At 41.5% G+C, this 15,459-nt stretch overlaps 1 protein-coding gene across 2 annotated transcripts in view; it reads left to right on the top strand.

The window, feature by feature from the left end:
• The first annotated feature begins 2,377 nt into the window (after positions 1-2,377).
• Positions 2,378-15,459, top strand: part of PRTG (protogenin) — a 126,063-nt gene continuing 112,981 nt past the window's right edge. Inside the window, exons 1-2 of one of the 2 annotated variants that reach the window (XM_063698562.1) lie at positions 2,378-3,073; positions 5,224-5,526. In XM_063698562.1, the coding sequence (XP_063554632.1) occupies positions 2,980-3,073; positions 5,224-5,526 (397 nt within the window). In that variant the 5' untranslated portion in view covers positions 2,378-2,979. The remainder of the gene's footprint in view (positions 3,074-5,223; positions 5,527-15,459) is intronic. The other variant, XM_019011314.4, reaches the window with a different exon arrangement.

Here is a 15,459-nt window from a genome sequence, read left to right as displayed (position 1 = left end):
GACTCTACTCTTTCTGGTCTAAAAATAATTGTTTTAGAATATGAAAGCAAAATAGGGCTTAGGTAGTTGTTTATCTCAACATTTATCCTCCAAATGGGTAGCTTTGGGAAGTTAGACACCCAGGTACTTCTAACCTCTTTCAGGACCAGCTTAGAAACTACTGAAAGAAGTCACGAGAGTCACCATCAGCATAATCACCAAACAAATTAATCAGCTTTGACTCCTAAAAACTTTTCAATATCAAGCCCACTCTGAAAGGACAAAGATTTGCCACTATTGGGAATATTTATTTACTAAATATAATAATGGCAATTATTTATGGAGCTATGCACAGGTATTTTCCATGCATGCATCATTTTATATCACAGCAGCCCATCAGTATTCTTCTTCAGTTCTTTTTTTTTTTTGAGATGAAGTCTCACTCTGTTGCCCAGGCTGAAGTACAGTGGCACAATTTCGGCTCACTGCAGCCTCTGCCTCCTGGGTTCAAGCGATTCTCCTGCCTCAACTTCCCGAGTAGCTGGGACTACAGGTGCGTGCCACCGCCAATTAACTTTTGTATTTTTAGTGTGGACGGGTTTCACCATGTTGGCCAGGCTGGTCTCGAACTCCTGACCTCAGGTGATCCACTCACCTTGGCCGCAAGGTGGTGGGATTACAGGTGTTAGCCACCGTGCCTGGCGCCCATCAATACTATTCTTATTTCCATTACCTGAATTAGGTCTGAGTGCACGAGTGACTTGTCTATATAATGCAAAAATTTGAATGCTAGTCTGTTAGATACCAAAAACCAGACTTTTAACTACCTCAGTGTTAACACACTATATGCAAGATACTCTGCTGGATGGAAATTGCGGGGCATCACAGAACTAGATAACAAGTCCTTAAATAGCTTATGTAGCCTAGTACATGATATAAGACAAGTATTATACATGAGAGAAAATGTAAGTGTCCAAGCAGACATGTACTGTGTTATTCAGGAAATATAAGCACTTGGGATCGACTAAAAGGGAACAGGGAGAAAGGGAAGGGGGAGAATGTGATACAATGAAAAAAACAGTCTAATGGAAAACAGGAATATCATTTTGTATAAATTTGAATTATCAGAAATTTAAAATGTACTTGCAAATGTTTCGTTTTATTACCTCTCAACGTTTTCCCTTCCCACATACCTTTATTCTGATGCTTAGAAATAGTCCAAATTCATTTAAGTTTCAAATACAGTTTTGGAAGCAACATACCAGGGATATTACTGTTTTACATGCAGTTAAGTTGAAATTGCTAAATAGGCTGTTCCTTACTATAATGAGCTTAAGTGGGGAAGGTAGTGCTATCCTAATGTTCTAAACTATTTTTTTCACTACTTCTTCATCAGGAGGGTTTATTTACTCACTTACTGGAAACAGGCTGGAGTTCAGTGGCCTGATCATAGCTCACCCCAGCCTCGACTTCTGGTCTCAAGTGATCCTCCCACCCCAGCCTCCCAAGTAGCTGGGACTACTGGAGCGGCTAAGTTTTGGGGGTACGGGGGTCAGTGGTGGGTAGAGACGGGGGCGTTCTCCCTATGTTGCCCAGGTTGGTCCCGAACTCCTGACCTCAAGTGATCCGCCCGCCCTGGTCTCCCAAAGTACTGGGATTACAAATATGAGCCACCGCACCGTCCCAGGAGGATTTCTGGAACGTGCTTAAGGCAGTAAGTGTGTTGATGTCGTGGTAACCAAAGCTAGATTTCCATCAGCAGTTTTCATGAAGGCTAGCTTTTAGCCTGTGCCCTCATCATGTGCCACAGATTGTTTTGGATTAGCAAATGTTAATCCACATGTAAACGCTATGATCCACACGCTTAGCAATCTGATTATATTCTTTAAATGTACGTTTTAACTCCTGTTATCCTTAAATTTAGATGTGAACAAATTCACATTTGTGTCTTAGTTTAATTTATAACCAAGTAATCTATCAAAGCCTGCTCCCCCATAGCAAGCTCACAGAATCTACAAATCTCTTGATCTCGCCTCTGCTCTCAGGACAGAGCCTTTTGTGTGCACAGTTCTCACAAATTAAAGAACTTGACTAACTTGAAGAAGAGATAATAAACCCTCTCCCCCTAAAGGTGATTGTTCATTTGAGACCACTCTTCGGAGATATTTTTAAGCCCGCGCTGCATCTAATGGGGGCAGGGAGAAGAAGAGCCGTGCCCAAATGCACGGGGGCATCTCCGGAGGCTTATCATCCGGAGATGCCTCCAGTGGAGCTGACAAATCTCTGAAGTGAGAAAGAGTGAGATTTCCCTGCACCGGGCCTCTGCGTGTGAGGGAAGGAGGGTGTAGGAGGGGGTGGGCGGGGGCCATCAAGGGAGAAGCCTCCGGCCTTTCCCCGTCTTTCAACACTAGCCCTCCCCGGCCGCCACCCCTTCCCCAATCCTCAACTAGCCGCGGGAGGGGGGCTCCGGAGGCTGGTTGGGCCAGGAGGCTCGGCCTTTGTGGCTCTGTCCCCGACGGTGGCGCGGAGGCAGAGGGGGCGGGGACGCGGGCCGGAGATCCTCAGCCGGGGCTTGACCCCCAGGTGCATTGTCCAGCAGGGCCCGTACCCTTCCCCCAGGGCTCCGACCCGGCCGCACTGGCCCACTCCCAGCGTCTCCCTCCGCCGGCCGCGCCGACCTTCCTGGCCCAGACCAGGGGCCAGATGTAGAAAGTAGTCCCAGGCCCGCGGCCGCGGCGCTGTCCACTCCGCCGCCCCCGCCCTCTGCAGCCGCCGCCTCACTCCGCCCCTAGCCGGACTCTCAGGCCCCCAGCTTCTCGCGAGCGGCCGTCCGAGCACCAGCCTCGCCACCGCAGAGACGCTCGCCACGCCGGTGCCGGAGCCGGAGCGGGGAGCCAGGCTGCGTGCGTCCAGCAACAGAGCAGAGAGCGCCAGGGGCGGAGGCCGCAGACGGACAGGGGCTCTGGGCGGCCGGGGAGCATGCCCGCGCGGCTACGCTGAATGGCGCCTCCTCTGCGACCCCTCGCCCGGCTGCGACCGCCGGGGATGCTGCTCCGCGCGCTCCTGCTCCTGCTGCTGCTCAGTCCTTTGCCAGGTGGGCGCGCTTTCTTCTGCTTTCTCTTACCGCTGTGGGGCGGGAGCGGGCGCGAGTGGGATGGGGAAAGAGGAAACGATGGGGCGTGGGGAGCGCGCGGTGGGGTCCTCCGTGGTGGCGCTGACCCCCGGCCCCCGCTCTCGCCCTGCAGCCTGTCCGGAACCGCCAGCTGCGGACACGAGTTGCCTGCGGCCTCTGCGCTGCTTGGGCAGGGCTGCGGGAGCTTCTCCGGGCGCACGCTCCTCCGCGCCGCGCGCCCGGGGCTGCGGAGTTCTGGCGGCCGCTGTCCACTCTGGTCTCTTCCTTCTCGCGCCATTGTCCCGGCTCCGGCCGCGTCCGCGCCTCCGCGACCGGCCAGACTCCGGGCCGCCAGCCCGCAGGGGCCGCCGCGGCTGCACGTGGCTTTATTTATATTGTTTCCTTAGTGGCAGCCTCGCCGTGCAGGGGGCGCCGCGGTTCCGCGCGGCTTCCCGTGTCTGTTGTGGGAGTTCCCCCGCTTTTTAGGGCTGCGAGAGGGAATAGGTGAACTCATAACCCCAATCGGCACCAGCTTGCCGGATCTGGATCCAGCCAGGAGGAGATGGGAGGGTGGAATTGGCAGGGTTGGAAGTGAAGTGGCCGATTTGTGCCCCGGAAAGGAGGGGGGAAAAGTCCCCGAAGCTGGAAAGGAAGGTAGGTAAATAGGATTTATCTCCTACAGCTAGGTATTTGGGGGCAGGGCCTGAAGTGTGTACGGCTCTGAAGATTCTTCCAAATTCTAGATTTGCCTTGCACAAACTTGGATGAACTCGTTTTTCTACCTTGCGTCCGTATTGGTTTCCTAGAAGAGAGAAAAGTGTAAAGTGAATGGGGTGACGGTAGGAGAGGTGTTCAGGAGAATGGGTTATTTTATTTATTTGCAGGTTACAGACGCTAGGCTTTTTCTGGAGTGGTTAGTTTCTATTAGGCTTGAAAAGAGGATCAAAGTCAGATGTGGCTCAGAAACACAATGGGCGCCTTCCGGAGTGATCCGCGCACAGCGCTGGGCTGTTAGGGTGGCTCGCGTCGCCCTGGGCATACATTACGGGAAGCAGGGAGCCTTGAACTGTGAGTATTCCGAGGACCTGCCTTGAGGAGAAACAAATCATTTCTGGGGGTTTGTAATCAAGGATCCACAACGATCAGGAGGAAGATGAAGCAACGCTTCCGCCACACACCCCCCTTCTCCATTCACCCCCAGTCGATACGTGAGACTTTAAGACGGCCTGTGCACTAAATGCAGGAGGTGACGGAGTATTGTATGGTCATCGAATGCTTTATCCTGGCGAGGGCCAGGGGCGATGTGTATATGCTTAGGATAAAGCCTTTCCTTTGCTCTGATAAAAATGTGTATTGGTTGATTAAGCAATCTCCTATCCCTATTAGACAGTAAGGACCAATTAGTCACGCATTTTTTCCAACAGTTGGTAGTTCTAAAAAAGTGAAATAAAAGTTTCTTAATCCGATCACCCACTGAGTACAAGCAGCAAGAGTTACCAACTTTTCAAAGTCGATTGTTTGTCTTTTAAATACATAGCTTGCTCTGCAGAAATTAAGTAAATGGATTTCTTTCAAGGAGAGGAGATAGAGTCCCTGCTGTAAAAGGGCAGATAGAAAAATGCAAACTTGTAATTTGTCACAAAAGATAAACGCAGTTCCCAAAGGAGTAGGTGCCACGGGTTCCAAAAACACTTCAAGGGACAAGGAAATAAACTTGCTGGTTCACAGAGTTGGAGTTTTGCTAATGATTTCTTGTAAAATTAGACTTTTACGACTTACTCTGTTCAAGATCTTTTTGACAAGCTTGTAAAAGCAAACAGCTTGTGCTCATGAGTTTTCCTGATGATTTTGAAACTCTAGCAAGGAACTTGAGAGCAGAATTTATACAAAGCATAGAAGTTATTGAAATCTTCCCTATGCTTTTAGTGAAGGTATAAAAAGTGATTTCTGTGACTTGTTGGAAGAGTTTGCTGAAATTTAGATTGGTTCATTAAGGTGTTTGTAAGTTAACTAATAAAATTTGTTAAACTTCGTCATCTTATACCCTGAATATGTGTTTTACAGTTGTGTGTTAAGGAATCATTTTATGCCTGTAATTCTGGATGTGCCGTTCTCCTTTTTTTTCCTTATAGGAGTGTGGTGCTTTAGCGAACTGTCTTTTGTAAAAGAACCACAGGATGTAACTGTCACAAGAAAGGACCCAGTCGTTTTAGATTGCCAGGCTCACGGAGAAGTTCCTATTAAGGTCACATGGTTGAAAAATGGAGCAAAAGTGTCTGAAAATAAACGGATCGAGGTTCTTTCTAACGGCTCTTTATACATCAGTGAGGTGGAAGGCAGGCGAGGAGAGCAGTCCGATGAAGGATTTTATCAGTGCTTGGCAATGAACAAATATGGAGCCATTCTTAGTCAAAAAGCTCATCTTGCCTTATCAAGTAAGTGTTTAAGTTTTTGGTTGTTGACATTTTTCATTGCTACATTTTGATGATTTCTTGCTTTATTAATATAATAATCCCCCAAATCATGCATGCATTAAGAATTTTACTGGAGATAATAGTTGATGCTAACTGAGGCATATAGAGAAATCTGAAAAAAATACGTATGTAAATTCAAATGAGTAATTGAGAACAGAAGTCAAATTAGGTTTAGAACACCAAGTAAAATGAAACCTGTAGAGGTGGCTTTATAAAAATTTTAAGCATTTCACGAAGTATGAAGAGTTGGATGTAGAAGTTTGGCCTACGCAACAAAAGTTGTTCTAAGATTTAATCTTATGGAAATTAGTAATTAATGAAAACAATCACAAGCAAATTTTTCTGCTTTGCAGATGGTTCTTGAGTGCTAAATCTTTCTTATAGCACAGGCTTCCATTTCTCTGACTGCTTTTAGATCACCCATGTTGCCTTTTAATTGTACGAGAGGGCATTGGTCAGTCACTCTTAAGCCTTTGAAGTATTCCTAGTCTTTTCCTGCTGGGAGGGAAAGAGATTAAGGCCATTTCCATATTATGCCTAATGGACTTAAACCCATATCTGCTCACTTTTCCCCTTTCGTCATAAAGTGTGCTATCTAATGATTTCTTTTGTATTAACATCCCCATCAGATCAACCATTTGTCCAAGTGATCCATTGCTTGGTGGTTGACCTGTAACTGTTGCGGGTAAAGATGGGCCTAGGACAAGTACTGAACTCCTTGTGCCCACTGAGGCTTTACATCTTTTTCAGGTGATGAAACACGCAGCTCTCAAGATTAACAGACTAAATCTCGAAAACCAAAATTGAATCTTAAAAGTTTTAAGGCATTTAACCTGCATGCTTTTTGTTAATCCACAGCGCATAGATTTTGCACTATACCTACAAATTGATCATTTACAAGTTGAGCAATAGGTAGATGGCGTTCTTGAGATAAAGGCATAATCTTAGCTGGTCTGGTGGCTAGCCTGTAATCCCAGCTATTGAGGAGGCTGAAGCAGGAAGATGCCTTGAGCCCTGGAGTTTGAGTCCAGCCTGGGAAATAGTGAGACTCCATCTCTTTAAGGAAAAAAAAAAAAAAAAAAAATACAAAACCACCATAACATTTAGGAAATAGTAGTTTCAAGTTCTATGCAATTGAAATTTAGGAAGCTATTGGCAGGAATTTCCTAGGTGACTTTACTGTTCATGGTCCATTTATGCCATCCTTATATTAACTAATTTATTTTATTCTGCAATAAGGATTAATTGTAGAAAATAAATTGCAAGCAAAGATATTTCTATATTGATACATCAGAAAATCAGAGGTTCGCGGTTCTAGCCACATTCCTACCCCTGCCAAAGACCAGCATAATCCTGAGAGGATTTCTGATTTTTCATTTCTTCCTTCCTCTCTCTCCCCTCCCTCTCCCTGCCTTCCTACTTCCTTCCTTTCTCCCTCCCCCTTCCCTTCCCCCTTCCTTCCTCTGTCTTTTCCTCCTGTCCCTTCCTTCCCTCCCCTCCTCTGCCTACCATTCTCCCGCCTTGCTTCTCTACCTTCCTTCCTTCCTTCCTCCCTACCTTCCTCCCCCTCCTTCCCTCTCTTCTTCCTGTCCCTTCCCTCTCTCTGCCTGCCCGCCTGCCTGCATGCCTTCCTTCCTTCCTTCCCCCGTAATCATTGGCCAATAATTATTTTTTTCATGGAGTAATGGTTTTTCTGTATAGTACTGTTTTAAAGATAGTGTGCTTTTTATGCTTATATTCTGTTCATTCAGTTTTTGTCCAATGTAAACTTGTTCTGTAGAGTTGTAATTTTCCCACCTTTTGGAGTTTGTAGAATCTTGTGTTTTCATCTTCAGGAACTGTAACTTATCTTACCTTTCAGGGATAGGGAATACATAGTGGAGGTGGCCAGATAGGCCGTGAGAAGATGAAGCATTTGTCATGACCACACATTGTTTCCAGGACCTCCTGAGAAGCCTGACATAATTCTAGGGCTTCCAGAAACACTTTTGGAAAAACACAGAGCTTTCTAACTTCATAAATAAAATGTGAATGGTGTGTGATAGGTGTAACAAACAAAATGTCAGAACTGGCTTTTTAAATATCTTTAGATTTTTGCATCTTTATAGAAATTATCACTAATAATAAATAATTACATGTGAATGATTTTGCAGACAATTGTGAAGTTTTTATATTTTATGTATTTTTTAAATTAAAGTTCTGATATCTAAGCAATAAGTTTAGATGATGGAGGCTCAAATCCCTTTATCCTGTGTTCAGAGTAAATATATATATATATATATATATATTTACAGGAAGAGTGTGTGTGTGTGTGTATATATATATATATATGAAGAGAATAGGCATTAAGTGGACATTCTGGTTTTCTTTTCCCCCTTGTTTTTAAAGCTAGTTCTCTTTTAGGTATTGATAGCAGCAGGGAACAAGTGTGTTCTTTTTCTTAGTCAAGGATTTTGTCAGTAAGCGTATTTTTTTGGTTGTACAGAAGCACAATAGTACAGCACCTGGAAATCTAAAACTTCAATCTGTGCAAGTTTTAGATTTTTAACACACAGGCAATCAAGTCTTGGTCTCTAAACTTAGGAACTAGAAGCTGAAAGTTGCACTCTAGGCAAGAATTCCATTATTCATGTGTAAATTAGGAATTCACAGGGTTAAAAGGTTAGAAACTGGCCAGGATGAGGTTTACCCTTGTGATAAAGAGCAGATGACCCTCATTCATTGGCCAAAGCTTTCATGTAGCTCTTCTGCAAAGTTAGTTATTGCCATGAATTGTTCTTGAGGAATGCAGAAATTCAAATGTGAACAGGCCTTTCCTTAAGTGTCACTATGGAGCCTTATCTCCCAAGCACATCAGAGCAGGGCTGCAGGGACAAGGTTCCTCCCCAAAGGCCTGGAGGCTTTGCTTTCCTGTTGTTCATTCAAGCACAAAAGAATTCATCTAACTTAGTTTTGCTAAGGCATCCCATTTTAAAAAGAAAGTATAGGGTTAAAGTAATATTTAGCTTTAAAAAAAGGTAATCCTTTTTATTAATAGCCGTGTTAGCTGCCTTACATTTTCATGTAATTGGAATAGAAAGAGGAGTGACATGGGATGCCCTTTTTCTAGTTGTGTACAATAGCAAGAACAGAAGATTAAACCATTTCCTATAAATTTCAGTATTTTTAAATTTAGCAAATCAAGTTTTCACTTTCATGGGTACTAAGTCTTTGTTATCTAAATTTAAATATTTTAGGAATAAGAAATGATCTATGGTTATCTCGACTTTTCTTGTATTCTTAATGTTGAAATAAGTAAGATAAATTTCGTAGGAAAGCATTAGTGTGGTAAAATGGTCTCACGTTTCAACAAGTTTAAATTAAGATAAGAGACATTTGAGAGAAGTAAAGGAGGAGGCGGGTTGTGTTCTGTGATGTGTAAAAGACTGGCTGTAAGCTAGTGATTGAACAGGAAGCTAGTTGTTTATTTCCTTTCCATAAAAGGTGGAAATTGAAGTCTTAGGATAGAGGGAAAAAGAACATAAAGCTAGCTTATATTTCTTTGATTTTCCAGAACTGTTCACTTGGGTAAAAAATAATTTTTTATGTGACCCTTTGTAGCTGGAAGAGCATAGGAATTATTGTAACTTTATGATTTTTTAACCAAAATTTTGAGGTTGATTTTGCCTTTGGTAAGGTTGTTTGGGGGTGCATTTCTATAACTTTTTAAGTAGTAGTAGTTGTTTCCATTAAAAGGGTATAGGTTTTTTTTAATAAAAACATACATCAATTTAAGTTAAGATGAAATTTGAGGGTTTATGTGGGATTCATGAAAAACTGTTCTTTGGGTGAGGCTTGCGTATTAAAAAGTAATGCATAAATTATAATACCAAGTCTTTGAAATGTGAAGTTAAAAATATATTAAAAACATTTAAAGAGTCATGTTAAAAAAAAAAGAGGGGGAAGTGATACGTTGAAAAGAGAACTTAAGAACTATGAGACTGTATGCTAGATTTTGGATTTTATTAATGATCCTGGACCTGAAATAGGCAAGACTTTGCTACACTGTCACTGTTTTATTGAGAGCTGTAGGCACTGGAAAGGACTGAGTCTCTTACCTGCGTGCCTATTCACTTGAAGTCAAGCTGTGAGCAGTTACTTGGCCTAATTCAAGAATGCTAAAACATGAGTAAAAGTCATTTGATTTTGGAAAACTCAAACCAACAGAACTGAGGTATTTAGAGAAACCAATCTGCCAACACTGTAGATAAGGTTCAGTTGATGTTTTCTGGGATCCAAAAAAATTCGCCTTTAAAAAGAGGAGGTGTGTTTCAGAAGTTATGTTTAACTTAAAATTGGCTCTCAATATTACATAAGTCAAGTGAAGGAAGTAGAAATTGCATATATAGTTCTACAGGCTTTTTTAGAATGACATTTGGTTCTTAAAGTCTGTCTACTTAAAGTCTGTTTATCAGGTGCCTGATAATCTCTGGGTAATGGAACCAGTTTTTCTCACTTTGCACTAGATTAGTGAGGATCATTTCTCATTTTCAGAAACCTGTAACATTATCTCACTTTTTTTCAAAGTTGGTGGAATTTTTTTTTTTTTTTTTTTTTAGCAAAGCATGGTCCAGTAAGGGGTAGAATTAGAATTGTCTTTAAGATGTATAAAAATGTACTTATTTTATTTTGTTTTATTTATGTCCAGATTCTTAATGGAATTTTGAAAGGGTATTTGGTATGGCTCCTTTTTGTCAACTATCTCTGATTATTCTAAAGAAAGGATCTCACTCTCAGTGGTCATTTGCTCTGGGATTTGTTGTCATTGCTCCCAAATTTAACAGCTGGGTCTATTGATGAAGTCCAGAGCAATTTAAAATAATAGGAAGCAACAAATCTTTTAAGCAGGGTTTTAGGCTAAGGGAGTATTTTAATTAATAAATAAAATACATTTGAGGTTACCTTTTTGAGAACCATGATATTCTTGACTGCAGTTTTGAGAGATGATTTTTATCTCTCATGAACAAGGTTGCTCAGTTAGAATTGATTATTTAAAGCATTTTAACTGGTAATTACCATTTATATGAAAAAGAATGTTAAGTCAGGCATTTTGTTGAGGATACTCCTTGGATTTAAAAAACAGCTATGATTATTGAGATGTTTTAAAAGAAATCATAAAAATCCTCCCAAATTAAGTTTTCATTGTCAGTCAAGACTATTTTAATACTTTTGAGAGTTTACAGTGCCCAGACTCTTCATTAAATCTTTTAAAAAATCATCATTTTAATCTTGGTAAATAAGAAAGGAAAAGGAAGATGCTGTTGTAATCATTTAAGTAATGTTTGCAGTTGCCCTAACATGGTATGCTGCACAGAGCAGAGCAAGCTCACAGTAAACAATTGATAATTGCAGTGTACAAAAAAGGTAGAAAACATACCAAATTATCTTCACCAGCTCTAATTCTGAAGCCAAGTGAACTGCTGTAAGGATATGTATGCAGAGGATAAAGGCGTCATCCTCACAAAGGTCTCTGACACTAATCTGACAAATACTTTCCTGACTTTTACATTCCTTGTGTGTTTTTTTTAACCTCTGGTTCTCAGAAACTACTTTTGATGAGCGTTTAAAAACCAAAATCTTACAGACTGAGGACATAGTGACAGCCTCTGTCTATCGTGGAATTAAAAAAATAAGTTTTATTAAGATATAAAGTTCACCCTTTTAGATATACATATATATTTTTTTAAATTTTATTTTATTTTATTTTTTTCCCCCACAGAATCTTGCTATGCCCAGGCTGGTCTGGAACTCCAGTCCTCCTGCCTCAGTCTGCTGAGTAGCTGGGATTATAGGTGTGTGCCAGTGCACCTGGAACACCCTTATAAAGTATACAGTTCAGTGGGTTTTGTGCGTCTGTCTCACCACTATCTAATTCCAGAAAATTTTCATCACCCCAAAAAGAAAGCTGTGTTCGATAGCAGTCACTCCCCATTTCCCCCTTCCTCTAGCAGCCACGAATTTACTTCTTGTCTCAGTGGATGTGCCTATATGTGGTATGTCATATCAATGAAATCATATAATATGTGGTCTTTGTGATTGTCTTCCTTCACTTAGCATGTTTTCAAGGTTTATCCACGTTGTGGCGTGTATCAGTACTTCATTCCTTTTTGTGGCCAAATAAGATTACATTGTGTGGATAGACCGTGTTTTGTTTATCCGTTCATCTCTTGGACACTTGAATTGTTTTCATCTGTAGTGAACATTTGCCTTTTCACTTTCTTGATACTGTTTGTAGTTTTCAGTGTACAGTCTTTTACCTTTTTGCTGAAATTTATATCTGGGCATCTTATTCTTTTAGATGCTATTGTAAATGGAATTGTTTAATTTCCTTTTCAATTACTTTATTGCTGTTGTGTACATAAACACAACTGCTTTATGCATGTGGATCTTATACTCAAAAACTCTTCTGAATTCATTTATTAGCTCTAGTAGCTTTCATGTGGATTCCTTGCAATTTTCTGTAAATGGGATCATATAATCTATGAGTGATGTAGCTTTATTTCTCTCTCTCCAATTTGGATGCCTTTTGTTTCTTTTAGACTAATTTCTCTGTCTAGAATTTTTAGTACAATGTTAAATCACAGTGGTGATAGCAGAGATCATTGTCTTTTTCTTGATCAGAGGAGAAAAGCTTTCAGTCTTTCACCTTTGAGTATGATATTGTGAGGCTTTTTAAATAAATGCCCTTTATCATGTTGAGAAATTTTCCTTCTCTTCCTAGTTTTCTAAGTATTTATATTATGAAGGTGTATTGGATTTTTTCAGATGCCTTTTTTGTATCAACTGTGCTAATCATCTTTTTTGTTTGTTCTATCAATTATTTGATTAATTTTCTTATGTTGAACAACTTTTACATTCCTGGGATAAAAGTGAGATAAATCCTACTTGGTCAGTATAATTCTTTTAATATGTTTTTGGACTTGGTTTGCTAACAGTTTGCTGAGATTTTGCATCCATATTCATAGAAGATAATTTTCTTTTCTTGTGATTATCTGTCTGGCTTTGATAGTGGAGTAGGTGTCATAGAATATGTTAGGAAATATTCCCTATATAATATTCCCTATAAAAATACTGTATTTTTTTGGAAGATTTTGAGAAGAATTGGTATTAATTCTTTTTTACATTTTTTGTGGAGGCCAGGCACAGTGGGTCATGCCTGTAATTCTAGCACTTTGGGAGGCCGAGGTGGGCGGATTGTCTGAGCTCAGAAGTTTGAGACCAGCCTGGGCAACATGGTGAGACCCTGTCTCTACTAAAAACACAAAAAATTAGCTGGGCATGGTGGGACACACCTATAGTCCCAGCTACTCAGGAGGCTGAGACATGAGGATCGCTTGAACCTGGGAGGCGGAAGTTATAGTGAGCCAAGATCGCGCCACTTCACTCCAGCCTGGGTGACAGAGACTCTGTCTCTAAATAAACAGATAAATAAATTTTGTGGAATTCACTTGTGAAGTCACCTGGTTCTGGATTTTTCATTGTTGGGTTTTTTTTTTTTTTTTTTGAGTTGGAGTCTTGCTCTGTCGCCAAGGCTGCAGTGCAGTGGCGCCATCTTGGCTCACTGCAACCACTGCCCGCTGGGTTCAAGTGATTCTTCTGCTTCAGCCTCACGAGTAGCTGGGACTACTGGTGTATGCCACCACGCCCTGCTAATTTTTGTGTTTTTAGTAGAGACTGGGTTTCACCATGTTAGCTAGGCTGGTCTCGAATTCCTCACCTCAGGCAGTCCTCCCACCTCAGCCTCCCAAAGTGCTGGGATTACAGGCGTGAGCCACCATGTCCGGCCTATTGTTGGGAGATTTTTTATTCAATCTCTTCACTTGTTATAAGCCTGTTGTAATTTTATATTTCTTCTTCAGTCAGTTTAGGTAATTTGTGTTTTCCTTGGAATTTGTCCATTTCATCTAGGCTGTCTGATTTGTCAGTTCATAGTATTTTATTATCATCTTTTTTATTTTTTTTAAGTCAGTAGTAAAAATTTCATGTCTGATTTTAGTTATTTATATCATCTCTCTTTTTTTTCTTGGTCAGTCTAGCTAAAGTTTTGTCAGTTTTGTTCATCTATTCAAAAATGAACAAATTTTTCATTTTCCTGATTCTATTATTTCTTTGTTTTTTTATTTCATTTATCACCACTCTAATCTTAATTATTTCCTTCCCTCTGCTAGCTTTGGGTTTAGTTTTCACTTCTTTTTCTGGTTCTTCAAGGTGTAAAATTAGATTATTGATTTGAGATTATTCTTCTTTTTAAATATATTTATAGCCACAAGTTTCCCTCTGAGCACTGCTTCCACTGCATCCCATAAGTTTTGGTGTGTTACAGTTTTTCTTTTTCTTTTTTTTTTTTTGAGATGGACTCTTACTCTGTTGTTGCCTGGGCTGGAGTGCAGTGGCGTGATCTCGGCTCACTGCAAACTCTGCTTGCGCAGACTCAAGCAGTCCTCCTGCCTCAGCCTCCTGTATGTTTTCATTTTCATTTGTTCCAAAGTATTTTCTAATTTTATTTGCATTTTCTTCCTTGACCCATTTGTTAAGAATATGTTGTTTGATTTTCATATATGTGTGAGTTTTCCAGTTTTACTTCTGGTTTAAGTTTTATTCCATTGTGTTTGGAGAAAATACTTTTTATAATTTTAATTTTTTTTTTTTTTTTTGAGACGAAGATTCGCTCTTGTTAACACTTGTTACCCAGGCTGGAGTGCATGGCACAGCTTCGGCTCACTGTAACCTCCACCTCCCGGGTTCAAGCGATTGTCCTTCCTTGGTAGCTCCTTTGTCTCTCATGACAGTTTTTACTTAAAGTCTATTTTTTTCTGATGTTAGTACAGCCTCCCCAGCTCTCTTGGTTACCATTTGCATGGAATACCTTTTTCCATTCTATCTATTTGCGTCTTTGGATCTAAAGTTAGTCTCTTGGCTGGGCACAGTAGCTCATGCTTGTAATCCCAGCACTTTGGGAGGCCGAGGCAAGTGGATCACCTGAGGTCAGGAGTTCGAGACCAGCCTGGCCCACAAGGTGAAACCCCATCTCTACGAAAAATAGAAAAATTAGGGCTGGGTGCAGTGGTTCACACCTGTAATCTCAGCACTTCGGGAGGCTGGGCGGTTGGATCACGAGGTCAAAAGATTGAGACAATCTTGGCCCACATGGTGAAACCCCGTCTCGACTAAAAATACAAAAATTAGCTGGGCGTCATGGCACGTGCCTATAATCCTACTACTTGGGAGGCTGAGGCAGGAGAATTGCTTGAACCTGGGAGGCGGAAGTTGCAGTGAGCCAAGATCACGCCACTGCACTCCATCCTGGCAACAGAGTGAGACTCTGTCTCAAAAACAAAACAAAAAACCTAAAATTAGCTGAGTGTGGTGGTGGGTCCCTGTAATCTCAGCTACTCCGGAGGCTGAGGCGGGAGAATTGCTGGAGGCTGAGGCGGGAGAATTGCTTGAACCTGGGAAGCAGAGGTTGCAGTGAGCTGCGATGGCACCACTGCACTCCAGCCTATGTGACAGAGTGAGACTCTGTCTCAAATAGATAAATAAAGTTAGTCTCTTGTAGACAGCTTACAGTTCAATCATGAGTTTTTAAAAATCCATTTTGTCAACCTTTTCTTTTTGATGGAGAGTTTAATCCACTTGCATTTATTGTGATTACTGATAAGGAAGGACTTCTGCCATTTTGCTATTTGTTTTCTGTATGTCTTTCACCCCATTTTTTTTTTTTTTTTTTTTGAGACAGGGTCACTGTCTCACCCAGACTGGAGGGCAGTAGCACGATCACGGCTCACTGCATCCTCAACCTCCCCAGGCTCAGGTGATCCTCTCACCTCTTGTCTCCCAAGTAGCTGGGCTACAGGC

This window comes from Gorilla gorilla, chromosome 16 (genome assembly GCF_029281585.2).
Source record: "Gorilla gorilla gorilla isolate KB3781 chromosome 16, NHGRI_mGorGor1-v2.1_pri, whole genome shotgun sequence".
Lineage (NCBI taxonomy): Eukaryota > Metazoa > Chordata > Mammalia > Primates > Hominidae > Gorilla > Gorilla gorilla.
Note: the sequence above shows the minus strand (reverse complement) of the source record. Positions and strands in the feature narration are given on the sequence as shown.